General features: G+C 39.5%; 1 protein-coding gene across 1 annotated transcript; it reads left to right on the top strand.

Annotated features, from left to right (window-relative positions):
* Positions 1 to 394: 394 nt before the first annotated feature.
* Positions 395 to 17,696, top strand: LOC137290335 (multiple epidermal growth factor-like domains protein 10). Its single transcript, XM_067821180.1, has 13 exons — positions 395 to 467; positions 4,690 to 4,827; positions 5,863 to 6,066; positions 8,766 to 8,972; positions 10,660 to 10,791; positions 13,774 to 13,920; positions 14,028 to 14,171; positions 14,328 to 14,465; positions 14,845 to 14,997; positions 15,550 to 15,696; positions 16,333 to 16,470; positions 16,652 to 16,751; positions 16,924 to 17,696. Exons 1-13 carry the CDS (start codon positions 407 to 409, stop codon positions 17,120 to 17,122), a joined length of 1,908 nt encoding a protein of 635 aa, XP_067677281.1. The 5' UTR covers positions 395 to 406; the 3' UTR covers positions 17,123 to 17,696.
* Positions 17,697 to 18,820: the final 1,124 nt, after the last annotated feature.

Below are 18,820 nucleotides of genomic sequence, written 5' to 3'. Positions count from 1 at the left end.
ATTGTTTCATTACTATTATCATTTCAATGACATAGCTGTAGTTCCACTGTTAACATTTTCATCATCATTCTAATTGTTTGGACATTGTGCAGTTTTTGGTATTGGACCATGTCCACTCCTGTCCGGGTTCTGATGTGTCATCTCTCATCTGGTTAATATGATGCGATTTTCATCAATGCGAATTCAGTTTGAAAAATACAAATCATGCGATATGTCGTGCCTCAAAAATATTTAAATTTGTGTGAGGCTGGTGTTGTTGTGGACCGTAGTACCTCATCGTAGTGCCCCGTCATGGCAAAACAATTGGATAAATCTAGATATTTGCACATTTGTCACACAGTTGGTGTGCAGTGAGCGTGACCTTTAACACAGTTTGACTGAGTATTTCACTTCCTGGCTGCTCAGCATGGCGGGTGTCAGAATATTGGCTGTGGTTGTGTTAGTTCAATGGATTCCGCTGTCATCGGGTGAGTACATCAGCTGTTTGACTTATGTCGTAATATTCGTACCTTCCGTGAGTGTGTGTACATAACAACAAATTAGTTATCGTATATTTGAATGTACGGAGACGAGTATGTTGCATACACGTTTGGCAAAACGTGTTTTTCAAGTATTGTAATCACCCTCCTCCACTATCTGAGCGTGCATGTCAGCTAAGGGGATAATGCCTCTTGCTTGCCTCGATTCTAACCCGGAACTTCATTGGTCCTGTTGTGTGAAGTGTTTGCTTCGTCCAAAGCTTTAAGTAATATTAGAGTAGTGAGGAAAGAGCAAGATGTACATGGATTATCCGGTGAGACTGTAATCACTCGATTTAAAAGGATATTCTATTAACCTTTCCAAACCATAAACAGCAACAAAGGTTCATCATCGCAAATTTTCCAACTCACAAACTTCCTTATATTTTAGAAGGAAGAAACTGGCTGGTTCCTCGTCATAAATCATTTATTGTCACAAACGAAAGCAATGCCTTTTGTAATGTCTAACCTGTTCCTTGAACTACACATATTTGTCAACAGATCAAAATGTGTCCCTGTGTTTGTGAATGATGACCAAAATAGATCCTCGTTTCTGTTGTCGTCAAACATGACCCAAATACATTCTCTTGTCACACAAAACTTGAGGTGAAGCCTTCAATATTGAGGCCTTCTCATCCACAGCACAGTGTCCAATTACCTGTGCATCTGAACATTGGGGGCAAGGTGGGCGAGCTGTCTAATGCGCGTGTTTACTACCGTAAAGTAGAGTTGCCGGGATCTATCCCCATTTGTGACCGGGTGTAAAAACGTTGGACGTGACATTTTTTCAGGGTTGTCACAACCCCTGGTATGCCGCACACAGGCCTGTACAGTAATCTGACGTGTCCCAGTTACCTCTTGAGGATGATTCTGTGTGATAACTTGTTGCTCTTAAGAGGCTGCATAAGTTGAATAATACTCCCGAGGGAGTTCAGATGGATAAACGAATGCAAGAAAAGAGATTTCCGATGATCAAGGGAACACTCCACTGCCATGAATATGTATTGCTTGCGTGGAAATGTGAAGTATATAAATATCCTATAACATTGCCTTATGATCCATACAAAAGGATTTCTTTTATTTACTTTCCATTGTCATCTTATATAATATCTGTTGTCCGCGTACGTGTCACACTAACTACAATCTATTTCTGTTTGTTTATTTCGATATTTGCATGTTGTATCATAAACACAAATGTGTATTATGAGCTAACCTTATCAGTGAAGGCTATCTTGAAATCCTGGAGTAATATTATCTCTACCGTATCACGGTGTCGCCTCTATCCCAGGGTCCCCTGTCAGTCGTAATCTGGAGTCTTGTTGTCGACACTATCTGTGATACTTTGGGTGGTGATGTAGCCGAGTGGTTAAAGTGTTCGCTCGTCACGCTGAAGATTCCGGTTTTGTTATCCCACCCCAGGGTCTTCTTATCTCTTCCATGAAGCTCCATCATGCTTTCACCAGGTTCGTATCTATTTTACCCTGCAGTTCTATGATTCCTACCTCAGGGTCCTCTGTCAGTCCCTTCCAAACATTTAACTGAGCGTTACTGTACGCCATAAAATGTGGCATCTTATTCACAGTCATGTACTCCCATTTGGGACATAACAGTGCATGTTTGCTTTTCAAATAATTCCCCAAACACTGTTTCATTATGTGCCGTGTTTCATTCTCAATCTGTGATATGTAGCAGATCGGGAGTAGTGGAGTTTGACTCTGATAACGATTATTAGGTTGAAAAGTTCTGTATAACTCAAGCATAGCACAAGGAACGCAAGCTGATGTTTCTCTGACCATACCAATCACAAAGTAGCAACATGAAGTTAAAAACGGATTTGGGATTCGGGATTCGGGATTCGGGATTCTATTCCGAATTGATTTTTAGATTTGGGATTTTTTTTGCAGATTCAGCACTTAACATTCGGCATTCAGTATTCGATATTTGAACTCTCGTTGGCTCGTTGTATACCTGGGAACTTATAAACAACCAAACTACAGCTTTCGATACTTGAACCTCAAAACTGAGTTTTCTTAACATTCGGGTTTCAGAATTTCAATCTGAAACAAAATGCAGATTGAATTTATGTACTTGAATGTTCAAGAAAAATAGGCTGGATATCAGATCCATGACCTGAGCGCCTCTTTGTTTCCATTGATTTGACATTATCATATACCGCTCTTCAAATACAATACTTACTGTGTGTTATGTATGAATATATAGGGTGGCATCGAAGATTGATTTCACTACTAACTTGGGGGTACCAACTTCAAACTTCATACAGCTGAAATGCGCAAAGATCATGCATCAAATTGCTAAAAGGCACGTGCAGATATCATGCATTTGAACAGCTGCGTTGTGGTGTGAGATTTCGCCAAGTTTCTCTGTTTTTCATCATTTACTGAACTCGATAATCTTTTCAACGTTACGAATATGCTTTACAATATAATGTATAATAATCATGTGTAAACAGTATGGCATACATATACTGATAGAAACGAATAAGGGAACGCTGAAATGTATAGGGATATATGTATTTACTGTCAGTGTAATTAAAGCGCGATTTTACAAATACAAGACACTGTGGATAGCAAAAGTCAGTATCTGGTGTGTCCCCCATGTCTGCGGATAACAGACTGGCATCGGCGGGGTACACTCTGGATTAAGTTCCGTATTACCGCCCTTGGAACAGCACTCCACTCTTCTTTGAGAGCAATGAACAAAGCGTCCAGTGTTTGTGGTTGGACGTCCCTACCCCTGACTCGACGGCCTATGACATCCCAAAGATGCTCAATTGGACTAAGGTCAGGACTCTTGGCCGGCCAGGGAAGCACTGTGACGTTGTGGTGTTGAAGGAACTCCATCGAAACTCGGGCTGTATGTGGGCGAGCATTGTCTTGTTGGAACTCGAAGTTTCGACCAACTCGACGTTGAAAGGGAACAACTATCGGCCTCAATACCTCATCACGGCAACGAACACCTGTGAGGCGTCCATCTACACGAAGAAGTTCAGTCCTACCGTCGTAGGTGATCCCTCCCCACACCATAACAGACCCCCCACCGTAACGATCATGTTGTCTGACAGTGCATGGAAGAAATCGCTCATTTCGACGTCTCCAGACACGAATTCGACCATCTGCAAAGTCTAAGTTGAAGCGTGATTCGTCACTGAACATTGTATACCTCCAGTAACGTAACTGACTGACGCCATGACGTCTAGCCCATGCCAGTCGTAGACGCTTGTGTTGGCGTGTCATGTTGACTCCGAATACGGGACGTCGTGCTTGTAACCCTGCTGATTTCAGCCGATTCCTTACAGTTCGGTCGCTTATTCTTACATGAGTGATAGCCCTGAAGTCAATGTTGATTTTGGAAGAGGATTTAAAGCGATCCCGCAATGCAAGGAGCCGTATGTGTCGATCTTCACGAGCGGTTGTTTTTGGACTTGGGCCACGACCAGGTCTCATTTTCACGTCACCAGTTTGACGGAACAAGTTCCACAAACGTGAAATAACGCTTTTTGACTTTTGCATGTCCCTAGCAGTTTGGCAAATTGACATCCCACCCTGTATTTTCCCGATCGTTTGCCATTTCTGCTGGTTGGTTAGTTACTGTCTTGGCATTGTTGTAGACCTTTCTGTAACCTTTACTCTTCCTTAAGTGAAGGATGCTACCAAGCTTCAAGATCTTTATACCCACTTTAGCATGTTTTGCACGTGCAAATGGCACTGTATGGTTGTGTTTTTGAGCATTGTTTTTAAGAAGTATTTGGTCAAGAGGTCTGAGACTTCATGATAACATGTCTTATTTCTCTAAATAAATCTAAGCGTTCCCTTATTCTTTTCCATCAGTTGCAATTTTTTTAAAACAGTTGTTTGAAGTATGTGGCTATATTTACACTAGCAATGAGAAGTAAAACATGTCATCCGTTCATTATTTTATCACTCAGACCAGCACAGAAGTTTAATACAGAAGTTTTCTAAATGTTTATCTGCCACCTGACATTTTGCAACCGTTGAATATCCCCTTCCCGACTCCCATGGTGCAGCCCACCGTTAGTTCTCTGGCTGTAAGAGCCCCGTTCACTGTTGAATGTCACCTCTCAGTATCGGCAGATTGCAACTGTTGGGAGAATGTAGTTTCATCTTTGGCATTATCTGTATCACCCCCACAGGTTCCTGCGAATCAGGAATGTTTGGAGACTCCTGTAGCCACTTCTGTCACTGTGGGACATCATGTGACGAGACAACAGGTGCCTGTTCTGGTGATTGTGACACGGGATGGAGAAAGGCTGGAGGCCTTTGCCAGAAACGTAAGTGCCATTTTCATTTATTTTTCATATTGGTATTTATTATTCCGCTGTGTTTAGACAAAATCACCTTCTTAAGTGATTTATTTCATTACTTGATATTTTACATGATTGCATGTATAACTGCCATGTATAACGAAACAATAAACCATATATTGTTCGTCATTTCCATTTTAAATGATTTTCAACAGTAAAGGTGTGTACATGTGAATTCATGATCACTTGATATACATGGAAAGGCCTCCTCATAACTGTTAGAGTTGGTTGAAATCTTACAACTGACCCGTGAAGGTCCCGGGGTAGAATAGGCCTTCAGCAACCCATGCTTGCGATACAAGGTGACTATGCTTGTCGTAAGAGGCGACTAACGGGATCGGGTGGTCGGGCTCGCTAACTTGGTTGACACATGTCATCGGTTCCTAATTGCGCAGATCGATGCTCATGTTGTTGGATACTGGATTGTCTGGTCCAGACTCGATTATTCACAGACCGCCACCATAAAGCTGGAATATTGCTGAGTGCGGAGTAAAACTAAACTCACTCACTCACTCTTACAACTGATTGCTTCATGATTAACGAACAATCACCGAGAAAATTGGTTAGCGTCATTTTTCAGATTTTCCTTTCCAGGTTGTTATTACAAATACATATAACATGCTGCAGCTGCTACTTTGAAGTGATGATTGATATATCATAAATATAAACTTCTTGGAGTCTTCAAGGAATTTCAGTCATGGCTTTTCAGTAAGAGAAGAGAGTTTTCTGAAAAATGAACACGTTTTCAGGCCCTGCCAACATCGAAGACATGTTCCATTGTCAAGTGTTCCAAAGAATAAATACTAGTTTCAAAATCGTTTGCGTTCGATTATGAGAAAATGTGGTCGATTGGTAGGTCGTTTGTTCACTGTGAGCAATCTTCGATTATTTCAAGTAATCGGAAAACCACGAATAACTATATGGCAAGTCAAATGTAGGGTCGTGTTCAGTAACTGCATATTCTGCTGAAATGCAGTGTCACATAATTATTGTCCTTCACAGAAAACATTGCACTGGACAAGACAACATCAACAACATCTGGAAGTTTGTTCTCCTGGCCCGCATCACAGGCTGTGGATGGAGACAGTGACATACGTGGTGAGGATAGAACCTGTTTCCACGCTGCTACATCTCCGTCTGACTGGACAGTGGATCTGGGCCGGGACTTCCAGCTGTACGACATCAGGATCTACAGTAGACGTGCATGTAGGTATATAGCCAATCAAAGGAGAAACTACGCTATTGTGATATTGTCCGAATACCCTCTTAGGTTGTAATACATCACCTTTGACTCACCTCAGGCACCTTTCTGGATGCCAGTAGTTCATTTCAGTATACCAAAACACATAAACAAACAGCAATTTACAGAACCCAGCGGCATATTGATGTACACCAAATGATGTTCAGTTAACATGTTCTGAACATATGTAAACATACCAAATGAATGAATCAGCATAGAAGCAAAGACCCTGAGACAAAGGTTCCACGAGGGGCGTAAAAAATAGTCAACCTAAGTAAATTCTCAATGTCCAATGTCTGAAAAGCTTCTATTCTTTTTGAAGGAATAATTTGAAAAGTCATATCCAGAGTTTCACATGTGTGCGTAATATGAATATCGAGATATTAGTCATCACGACATACTGGGCTTGTTACTTAATCGTTCAGAAATATTGTGTCCAGATATTCATGCTGGCACTGTTTACAACAGATTGAGAACTGATACTCATGCGACCATTCTGTATCTAGCCTGAACTCTTGACACCATGTATGATTAAGTGAAAGCATTAAAACATATTATGTCCTCTCGAAGCGGATGGGAGGGGTGGGTGTGTGTGGGTGCGGGTGTGGATGTGGGTGGTAGTGTCACCAACACAATTTGTTTAGAAAACATGAAGTAGGGGGAGTCACTTTAACGAGCAATTGTAGGGTCACATTATGTGTTTTGTGCGCATTAACATCTAAGTTAGATTCTAACGGGCTTCTGCCTATCACCAAACACAAAAGATGTCTCTTGTATTTTTTGCTTCCAGAAGTTTGTGATGCATTTGTTGCAGATTTTGGGGGTACCAAGTGAAAGTCACCCAAAATGAGTATCGTGAGGCTGGAACATTAACTTGAAGTTAATACATAATATGTAACATAATAGAAGATAAGAACAAGTGCATTTGCATCAGTTTCTATATGAGTCTGAGTACTATTTGAGCGTCCCTCGTACACAACAAATATGTGGTAGGCAATAGAGAATGTCACCCAGATATGTGCGACAGGATAGTATTGCTCTGTCTGATAAGGCATATTTTGTTATAAACTTTTGATCAAACTATATCACAACAGAGCCGTGACATCAGAACATATTCATCACTGAGGGATATTATTATATGATATTTGTATAGCGTACATATCTCAAATCCCTTGAAAGTATACAACTAATGTACAACTGCCACTAGGCGCACCGTGTTTATTGTGGTTCTCTCATGCTAACAAGGTATCACAGCTGGGTAGACTGGGACACATAGCCACAGTACTTTGTCCAAGTGTGCTGCACGTAAGTGTACCTGTAACCGTATTCGTGTGGCCACTATGTGGTCATATACCAACAGATTCGTGGGTTCTTTTAAGTACACAGGGTTGTGTACTGTACATTTTGGTTTGCACACAAATTGACTCCCAAGGTCATAGGTGGACTCGAACCCGACACTTCAACCTCGCTGGATCACCAGCCTGGCGCCTTAGCAGCTCTCCCACCATGATGTCTACACATACCTATATCTGCCCAATTGTCGTGTTTCATACCGCACATAAAATTACAACTCTCTCTCTCTCTCTCTCTCTCTCTCTCACACACACACACACACACACACACAATCACAATCACAATCACAATCACAATCACACGCACGCACACATACACCAACATCACATTTATAATAGCATATCTTAATATTTACACATTCAACTTAAAAACATGGATCAGCTTAAAAACATTTCGAGACTTATGCAACAACTACACACTGGATAAAAGACAAACACACACGCAGACATATGCATTAGGCATTGCTCTGTCAAAAATTTAAACAATGACCAGGCATATTTTTAGTTGGTGATCAAACTATAACAATAACCGCTTCACCTAAGATACGTCGACGGATGATATCTAGACGTACTTGTATCAATCCTATTATCGCCATACTGTTTCATGATTCACTTACACATCCAGCAAAATCGAGCCCCGTGCCACTTTGCTGATTTAAAGAAATTCCACTGCCACTAACAGCAGCTCTCACATTAAGCTTACTTACAGTCGTGAATATTAGCAGGTTTACCAAGCGACATGAAATAATTAAATGTACGTTATCACTTTGGGGTGGTAAATATGCTATCTTAGCATTAGACAGTATGTGCTTAGCTCTTCTCTGTAGATACCATACTGTAACCTGTATCTGGGGTATGTAAGGTGTGGTAAGTAAGAGCTTTCCTTCATTAAGATGGTTGTGCCTTGGTTGTATTTGATACTTATTACAAACATTCACACACGATTTAATATATATATACTGACAGAAACAGGTAAGGGAACACAGGAAAATTGAAGTGTGCCTTTGATACTATCCGGTTTTCATCACCAGCCTTGAATAGCGCTGTGGGAGGAAATCTGAAAATAAATAAAGGAACACTGCCATGAAGTGGTGTTCCCTTATGTCTTTCCCTCAGTATATGTTTTGGGAAACAATCGGACATATTGATGTCAATATTTCCCATCACCTATAAAGCTTATATTTTCTAATCGTACGCGTCTCCTCTCAATTACACTATTAATCCATTACATGAACACAGTTTTGTGATCTGATATATGAGGTAACAGCAACAGTATTATTATGTAACGTTGATTAAAAATGTTTGTTTTCAAGTCTACTCTAGAAATGCCAACTCCAACATCTACCTGAACAACGACTCCTCCAGCATCTGCTCCACCCTCCCAGGTCAATCAAACACCCCCAACCCAACTGACGTGACATGTAACGGTACCGGTAGGTACGTCACCATCAGGAAATTGGGGCCGGGTGGTCGGGAAGGCTATGATAGTGCACTGAGCATCTGTGAGGTAGAGATCTATGGTAAACCGTTTATTGTATTAATTTTACAATTGTATTGTGTCCATTCATGTGCTAATGATATACAAGTGTGTCATTTTCCATTCATAGCAAATCTACGAGTTTTGAAAGTTCCATTCCAGATTTGTGCCGCACTATTTGAGAAGCGTCATCCAACACATTGTGAACGTGTGTCTGTTTTGATCGGATGTATTCATTTATGGATAACAGAGTGTTTGAAATGTGATATTTTCCAAACGAGAATGAATGCACAACTAAGGAGCTCTGTAGGAATTATAGTTTTGTAAAACAAGTTAATGTTTCAGTTATTTGACCAGGGAGGCTAGTTTAGTATTCTGAATTAGAAATGTATGAACACGTCTTTCCTGATTTGGTGTGGTTGTCGTATAACGCTACACTCACCATTACTCCAGTTACATGGAGACTGTCTGTATATAATCATTTCCAGACCAAACAACCCAGTGATCAACATCATGAGCATCGATCTACGTATTTGGGATACGATGACATGTGTCAACCAAGTGAGCAAACCTGACCACCTGGTCCCGTTATTCGCCTCTTGCGACAAGCAAAAGTTGCTGAAGATCAATATTATCCCGGTTCTTTACGAGTCGAACACGTCTGGCCGTAACAAAGTATATGACAGGTTTTATATTGTATGAAATACTCAATGTTTGTGCCAGGTTTTGGCCTCAGTATTTGAGAAGATTGATCAAACACATTGTGCAAGTGTGACTAACGAGATATCGTATACTGCAATGATTTTATGGAATGAGGTTTTAATATTTTTGGTATCTGGCGAGGGAAGGCAAATATAGTATTCTTCGTTAGTATTCTTTCAAAACGTCTTGAAAAGTATCATCTTAAATATACATCATATTTTAATGCTAAACATTTTTGCACGTTTTCAGATATATTCAGCCAACTGCTTCACTGGTTTGCTAGTCACTAGTCACATTCTTCACAAAAAGTAGATTTTAGGTGAAGGGTGTCATCGGCTGGAAGAAAATGTTTACCCCTTTCGCTCATACCTGATGTCATTGCTGATATACACAGTGCTATACTTAATATTGTCATTTTCCATATCTCTCCCAGTGGAGTATGTTTCGTCTGATAATATGGTAATATTGTCTTGAACTGACGTTTATTCACCTTGAAATCCTCTCATTTCGACTGAAACATGATGCCAACTTTTTCATTACCAGAAAGACATGACTCTGTTCTCCCTGTAGTGTTGTCGGGATGGTTTACAACTCTTCATTTGCTATGTACCTTTCAATCTGGCAATAAAGCACCGAAGGAATATGTTTTTGATCTCTTAGCGTTGCTATCTTTAATAACAGATGCAGACAATATCTTAAGGGTAAACATTGTGATGTTTCTTGAACATAATCAAGTATCTGATCTTGTTTCAAGTTGCCTCCGTCTTGTAGCTGCGAAGCACATAACACGAACTACTTGACAAAGGACCCAGTTTATATGTGTACTACTCTGAATATCTTGACATTAAGTTTTTGAAATATTGATAATTGTGCGATACAATTCTCACAACACACTGTCCATTTCTATCAGCTAGATGCATAGGATGCATAAAACTACAAATAATGATGAAATTTATTACTTATATTATTACAAGTTAACATAATTTCAATATACATATTTGTCTTATATTGGCCTTATTATACACCAGTCTGCGGCCCGCGAATCTTCGGAGTGAATTGTGATGTGTTCTGTCATTGCCTGGATCCAACCTGTGATCGCTTGAGTGGACTGTGTCCTGGAGACTGTAGACCAGGATGGCAGGGCCAGAGGTGTGATACAGGTGAGACGTTTGTGGTGTCAGGATTGGTGGATCCCAGTCAGTGATACTCTTTACTGTAGCTACGTATGCCGGCCAAGATATACTAGTCCCATTGATGACTGTGACCATTGCTTAGTCATTAGTGATGCGAAGGAATTGTAGTAAGATCTCAGGAGGTCTGATTGTGGGCTCTCTTGTTTGGACATGATAAATGGTATATCGGTATCTGCTGATTCATACACTTTGCAGAACCGATTAACCGGACGTATTACAAATCAAATGTTTCTCAACTTAAAGATCACACATACTCTAGTAGGGTACAAATACAAAATCACTAGCTGACATCGCTATAAATGAAACCCCCGCATTAAAACTACTCATTTCGACCTTTAATTAACTTAAATCGCCCTCTTTGTCAACAGTGCACAATTCTCAACCGCAAGCGGAATTTCAACCAATCAGAGCGGCGCGTCTCTGTGACGTAATTGTAGGTATAGAAAGCCTGTACATCAATTAATAGAAACCTGTATATCTTGTTACCCATTGTTACCTGTCTACTGTTATGTTTATATATACCACATCCCTTTAGGTTTACCATCACTTTACCTGAAGAAGAGACTAGGAACTGTCTCGAAACGTGACCTTGTAAAATAAAGAAGTTGAACCATAATGTATGTTGAGTTTGATTCCACTTCTAAATGCCTTTGAAACAACTTATAGAAATGAGGGTCTGTGCAGTATTTCAGGGGTTAAACTATTTCGTTTACAGGTTTGTAGAAACCTGAAATCGCGAAAGCTATTGTGAAAAATGAAAGCTTTATGTTCTCACAATCTACTATCATTTAGTTTTGTCTCCTTCTTTGCCTAGTTTTCGAGTTACAAGCCTTGTTTTCATAGACGATTCTGTCAAAATCACTTGGTGTCGCTAGGCTGTAATTCGTGTTAGGTGGTATAAACCTACACGTTACTTGTCATCATTCACTTGATGCTCAGTTAATGAACAGGTATAATTAGTGGTAACGCCACTTAGATTACCCAACAAAGGCCCCCATTTGGCATATCTTGTGTCGGGATCGATCAAAGGATTAACCGATAACACGCTGATTGATTAATTACATTTATGGGGATTTGTCAGAAGGTAGTGTTTATGTATGTACATTTACTAATCTATACTGAATACACTGTGTCGTGTCTGTGTCTGTGTAAAAACAACACCCTTCTTTCAAAGGATTAACCGCCAATACATTGATTGATTGCTCATTATTGGCTAACTAAATAACTTTTTAATGACGCACATTATGCAATGAGTTGGCAGATGTGCTATCTTGGGTGACCAATGAAACTATACAGCAATGTGAAAAACCTGAAACGATACATCACGTTTTCGTATATTAGACTGTTAAAAGACACATCATCTGCAGACACAAGAAATCTGCAGACGAATTATATATCACCCATTTTTGTGGATATTGATGGAAACATTCCTCGAACAAGATAATAGCCTGACATTGCTCCTACAACTTTAATCTTAATATTTGCATTTTTGTTTTTATTATGCTGTCGTAGCTTTCAACAGGATCATTGATTTCGTCGTGAAGTGTAATGATGCAGACGACATGCATTAGGTTCTGCGTGCATATTATGATTCACATAGGCAAACTATAAAATGTCTACATATTACATTCCAGTTATACATTCGCAGATCGCTTAAGTTTTATTAAGTTTCAAAATGCATACAAATATGATTATAAAGTAATTAGAATTATGAGACCAAGTATAAAGACGTATATTGACAAGTGTCTACATACTGGTGAGTGAACGTTACAAACCAAGTAAATTTAGCAATTGAAGAAATTTATCGCGCAGTATTTTCACTTCGACTCCGACCTCGCTTAGGTTATGTTACAGGTTGTGCCATGCAGACTCCTTTTGGTAATGATTCAAATACATATTTATGTAGTTTTGATTTTCTAACTTTATGAGAACAAACTATACATAATCTCATTAATTCAAATGGATTTGACTTCACGATTTTCAAAAATGACGGCGCCCTGTCATGGCATGAATGCTATAGCTATTTAAGTTTGTTTTCACCGACTACCACTAGAAAGTAGTTTTGATTTTCTAACTTTATGAACAAAACCCATAATCTCATTAATTCAAACGGATTTGACTTCACGATTTTCAAAAATGGCGGCGCCCTGTCTTAGGATGGATGCTATTTAAGTTTGTTTTCACCGACTTACAAAATGAAAATTACTTTTCACTGTAGTGTATTTTATAGATGGACATTATGGTTTTACATGACGTTGCTTATAACATAACGATTTCACTCTTGGGGTCGGTCAATATAAGGGATCAATATAATAATACTTACGATAATATTGTCACTTCGACCACAACCTCGTTTTCGAGGAAGAAAGCGTTATATTCATGCAAAAACCTTTTGGTCAGCAACGTGTAGAAAGCAGTCTTGATTTTATAAACTCGCTGAAACTTGAATTCCATTTTCTATCCCGGAAGCATGGTAGGGGGCGAACCATCCGATTTAGTATATACCACAGGCTTCCACAACGCTCGCTTCGCACACACTAAGAACAAATTTAAGCACAAACTACGGGGTCCGGTGGAAATGACGGCAACACATCAATTCGGCATGTCTTTGGTGACGTCGAGAAATCAGCAACATGACGAGCTTCCTACACATTTTCTTTTCAACTAACTGAAAATCGTTCCTTGTATGACGTCACTGTAGGGCTCTGGCGAGAGAGTTACGTAACCTGTCTGTGGTTTCGTTTGCGGACAAGAGTGAAGCAGACGGCTTTTTATCAACTTTTGAGCGCTTGGTATTAATTGACCACAAGTGTTTTCTTTAAAGAAAATGGTGTTCCGTTTATGACTAACCAGAAGTCTTTCATATGCAGTAGTAAAAAGAGTACCCGAAAATTGAGTTTAGTTGTCCTTTAATGACTAATGAATGAATTACCGAAGTATATTTTACAGCTTGCAGAAGCACTACTTATGGCATTAATTGCAACAAAACATGTGCTGAGCGGAAGTGCAGCGCTTCAAGTTCGTCATGTGACCGTCACACTGGAGCATGTGACACAGGATGTCTTCCTGGTTGGACAGAGGATGACTGCACACAAGGTAAAGAATGGTGTAAATTTCTTGGTATCAAAAGGCAAAGTGACTGAAATAATCAGGTCGTGGAGGGGTGAGAAACGCCCGATGAACTCTACAATTGTGTGTTACAGAATGTTCCAATGGAAGGTATGGCGTAAGCTGCAGTAGCCTTTGTTCTAACCGACACTGTGCGGGAAATTCATCATGTGATCATGTGACTGGGTCATGTGATTTGGGATGCCAAGCTGGATGGATGGGTGTTGATTGTAAAGAAGGTGAGTCGTTACTCATTACTAAGTGAATAGGAAATAAACCTGCTCCAAATACCCGTTCAGGTTACTTTAGAATATGTACAGTACGCCTTCTGGGAAATATTAATTAAGATTATTAACATATTTAAAACTATGGAAACTCTTTCCATCTTATTCCAGCTTGTGATTCCAGTCATTATGGACCTGGCTGTCTTGGTGTATGCTCCTCCAGACACTGTGCTGGGAACTCTTCATGTGACTCCCCAGGAACCTGTGACAGTGGATGTCTGACAGGATGGACACGGGATGACTGTACAGGTTGTTTATCATCCAACGGTCTACCCTACATGAAAAGTTTGGAGTTGTTTCAAATGACGAAACTTTCATAAAAATATCCCAAAGCCACAACATGGTTGCATTAATTGTTAGTGAAACACGGAATGTCTCCATGGTCCTTTGAATTGTTAAAAAAAAATCATTTGCTGGTGGGCTATAGCCCGTGTTTACGTTGTGATGTCCTATATAATGCATATAGTCCTGTGTCATTGAAACTTTCGATTTGTTACATCCAAATTGTTTTCATTCAAAGAGATTGCTATGTTGGCTGTAAATTGTATATGTTGCAGCGTATTGTGATAAAATGTACACTAATTTGAGGAGAAAATAGAAGTATAAACTATATGCTGCATTTTAACAGTGTCGGTCTTTTGCCCTCCTGGAAGGTATGGATCTGGATGTACAGAGTTCTGCAGTTCCCGAAACTGCAAAACGTCAACCTCTGTGTGTGACGTCACTGGGTCATGTCCAGATGGATGCCGGGAAGGCTGGCAGAATGCCGACTGCAGGATAAGTGAGTCTAGTTCAAATATTGTTTTCATAGTTCACATATTGTTGCTGTTATCTAAGACGGAGCTGTTCTAAGCTTATTGAATTGTGACAGATAATACATATGTCAAGTTTAAAGGGCACTGGCGGGGATGATGGTGAACAGAAGGTTACAAGGTAAAGATTGTTTTCAGTGTTTCCCATTCTGCCTTTTATCACGTGCAAATGCATAATCTATTTAATGGTAGGTTGGTTGTTTAAAGTTGCAAAATCTTTTTCGAAATAATTCATTGATCTACGAAGGTGGTTGACATGTCGCCTCAAGCTACAAGCATGGGTTTCTGCCAACTGGAGAAAAGTCCGAACCCTGGTCTTCACGGGTCTTTACGGGTGTTCACGGGTCTTCACGTGTGTGTCTAATGGCAAATGCCAATACTAAATGTTGTATGTTGAATGTATTCACAATGTCTTCAAGAGCCATCTTGTTTGAATGTTGACAAAACGCTGTTGCAAACCACTTTCCCTTTGAGAAACACAGATGTAATTGTTGTGTGTCTCCTTGCTTTTTTACGTGAAGCATGTCAGAGCGGGAGGTACGGTTCTAACTGCAGCAAGTCCTGTGACTCACGTCATTGCCAAACTGCACCTGTCTCCTGCGACCACGTGACAGGAGCCTGCGGTGCCGGTTGCCAGGAAGGATGGATTGGAGCAGACTGTATTCAGAGTAATATTTCCAGAAACATATTAAAAAGAATGTGTCAGGTGATGTGATGTTGATACAAAGATACAGTTATTTCAAACATATTTCAAGTTGACATTTGAGCCAGTGGAAGTTGAAGGCACAATGCCCGATGAGAGTGGGTTGGCGTATGGGTGTGGGGAGGATATGTGTCAAGTCCGGTTTTTCATGATCTCTCTTTGTCATTAATTTGAAGGTTTTAAGGTCAAGCTTTACTCATACTATGGCATTTTATTGCCTTGAATGCATGCAAGCAGACACTATGCTTAGGAAACTCCACTACTACAATAATCCTATAATCAATCTCTGTATGGCAATCAGAAATACTGGCCATAACTAATGACTAATGCTTGCAGCATCCCGAACCACAACCACTGCAACAACGTGTTATCATGCTAATTGTTTGGATATTGTAGTTGTCGATATTGGCCCATGACCACTGCTGTCAGGTTTCTGATGTGTCATCACTCATTGGTTTCCAACTAGGAAACTTTCCAGTGATGTACATATCACTGTATATCAGTGCGAAGTCAGTTGAAACGCTACAAACGATACTATATGTCATACCTCAAACATGTCATTCAAGGATACCATTTCATCATTTAATGTCTGAATTTTCAGGATGCAAACCTGGAAGGTATGGGCCTGACTGTACTCGTTGTGGACACTGTGACGTCACGTGTAACATTGGAGATGGACGTTGTCCCGGAGAATGTCTGGACGGTTTCACTGGTGACCGATGTGATGAGGATGTTCGAGGTTCGAATCTCATTTTTGTTTTTTCTTTCATGTTTGCGCATATAAATATAGAATAAACTTTGCAATGAAATAGGTATTGTCAAGAATGTGAAAAGATGAACGTTTCATACTCAGACACTTTGACACAGTATGAATATATTAGTTTCCCCACAAGACTAATGTGCATGTAACTATGATCCAGTTTCTCCTGTTACAAGCGGTGTCATTGGAGGAGCAGTAGCAGTTGTTGTAATGTTGTTGCTGATTGGAGGATTGACGATATGCTTGCTGAAATCTGGAAGGTAACCTTTCATGAAATTTTCGATGATTTTACTTACTTGGTTGTCTTATCACATTGTTGTCGTGAGCTAGTCTTGTGACTTGTGGATGAAGCACAAACAACATTTAAAGTTTGTTTTTTAAAATAATGTATGTACTGTCACCTGTCCTGTTTCTATCCAACATCTGTTTCAGACTTAAATGGATATCCTCATCTGACACAGGTGTGCGAAATACAGATTCAGGTGGCACTGGAGAAATTCCAAGTCATGCCAACACATCTGGAACCAATGAACAAGACTACACCGAACTGAGTGAAGTCACCAGGGAGAGAGAGGAGAAGTCACAGTATGACGTCATTCAGAACAAAGTGTACGAAAACAATCAAATGTGAGTTGAGAGCAGTGAAAGCTTCCCGTATGTTCTATGACATAACATAAGTGTTTACGAAGCTGCTCACTAAGAAATATATTACAGATGGATATATCATGTAAGATTGTGATCCTGCCTGAAGGACGATGTGAAAATCTTTCCAGTTTTCAATTTCGTGTTTGTAGTTTGTACATATAACAAGTGTTAAGTTCTTCTTATTATTTTTGTTATGTTTGTTTGTTTGTTGCTATGTTTACGCTTTATGTCAATACTGAACAAGGCAAATATTGCATAATAGTTACATAAGAGTTAATTTCTGAAATTATGTCGCTGAAAATGATGTTTTGTACTTTGAGTCTGGTAAATAAAGCAGAAGGAATGGCAAGCAGGTGTTTGCTATCCAACATTGGCTTCGAATACTTAGGGTGGGATGTTATTCAGACAAAAGTGAAATTGAAATAACTTGTGTTGTATGTTATTTCTGTCAGATCAGTTCATAACACGTATCAGTGTTGGTATTATTAAATAAAATGACTGAAATCATGATCATAGATCTGCAAATATGCAAACACTGGAAAACAATAAAAGAAGAAATATTCAGATCTACCTTGCTCATGATTTGTTTTCATATGTTTCACTACCTATGTTATATTTTACCTTTTCGTATTTGAAAAATGTATGTGTGAATAATTCGTATAGTTAATGTTATATTAGCCGTGGATGCTAAACAAGAAAAAATTTCCCAACCAAATATTTCACCCACATTCTATTTATGAACAACAGGTGGATGGCCGTTTGCATATCTGAATCCTCCGCTATGCGCTTAGGTGCGTTCGTCTGTCCGTGAATCCATACATACGTAGAAATTGGAACTTGTTAACAACCGTTGACGAGATTCTTTTTATATTTGGAACCTAGGATCATCACAGTATAGGAGAGGTCCCAGTGGAGTTTGGCGACCTTCACCTTCATTTCAAAGGCACAGGTGGGACTTTAAAGTTTTACCATCGTTAGCAAGATATATCAAGTCACCTTCAGATATTTTCAAGGTCATGGCAACACTTTGAAGATACGAGCATGTTAACCTACATGTAAATATTGTTAGCGTGATATCTCAAGAAGTGTTCACTGGATTCTGTTCATATTCAACAACAAACTATGTCTGGGAAAAGTGCCGTGCTTAGTAGATTTTACTGATTTTCACACAGTTTTCATGGTTATAAAAACTTCGCCCATTCACTGGACTCTCTTCACAGACTTTCAATACTTCCCTTGAATGTTGTCAATAAGCAAATTATGACAATTTTTGCACATGTACATATATATTTTTTGCCGTGTACTATGACATTCATGTCAAGGTCAAAGTGAGTCTTGAAAATAGTTTTGCATGTGGACAACTACAGATCAAGATATCCAAACAAGGTTGACTGGTCATGTTTTTGTTGACATTTAACGTCTTCTTAAAAGACGACCTTCACTTTCATTCATTTTTATGTTTGATTTGATAATTTTCAGCATCAGGTCACCTTAGTGACAATGCTTGTTCTTGTCTGATAAAAGTTTTAATTTGCTTGGTTATTGTTGAGAACAGTTGGAATTGTATAGTAATAAAATTCATCTTATAAAGCGTTATTGAAGTGCAAAAGTCGGTATCATAACAGTCCACGTTGACCCAGCAAATGGATTTATCAGCATTATTAAGTTGGAGATCATGAGATCC

This window comes from Haliotis asinina, chromosome 7 (assembly GCF_037392515.1).
Source record: "Haliotis asinina isolate JCU_RB_2024 chromosome 7, JCU_Hal_asi_v2, whole genome shotgun sequence".
Lineage (NCBI taxonomy): Eukaryota > Metazoa > Mollusca > Gastropoda > Lepetellida > Haliotidae > Haliotis > Haliotis asinina.
Note: the sequence above shows the minus strand (reverse complement) of the source record. Positions and strands in the feature narration are given on the sequence as shown.

Bases quoted from the DNA above. Each gene is read 5' to 3' on its own strand.
- LOC137290335 (XM_067821180.1), top strand. From the start codon at position 407: ATGGCGGGTGTCAGAATATTGGCTGTGGTTGTGTTAGTTCAATGGATT. The intron at 14,172-14,327 runs GTGAGTCGTTAC...ATCTTATTCCAG, and splicing joins GGGTGTTGATTGTAAAGAAG to CTTGTGATTCCAGTCATTAT. The intron at 15,697-16,332 runs GTAATATTTCCA...CTGAATTTTCAG, and splicing joins TGGAGCAGACTGTATTCAGA to GATGCAAACCTGGAAGGTAT.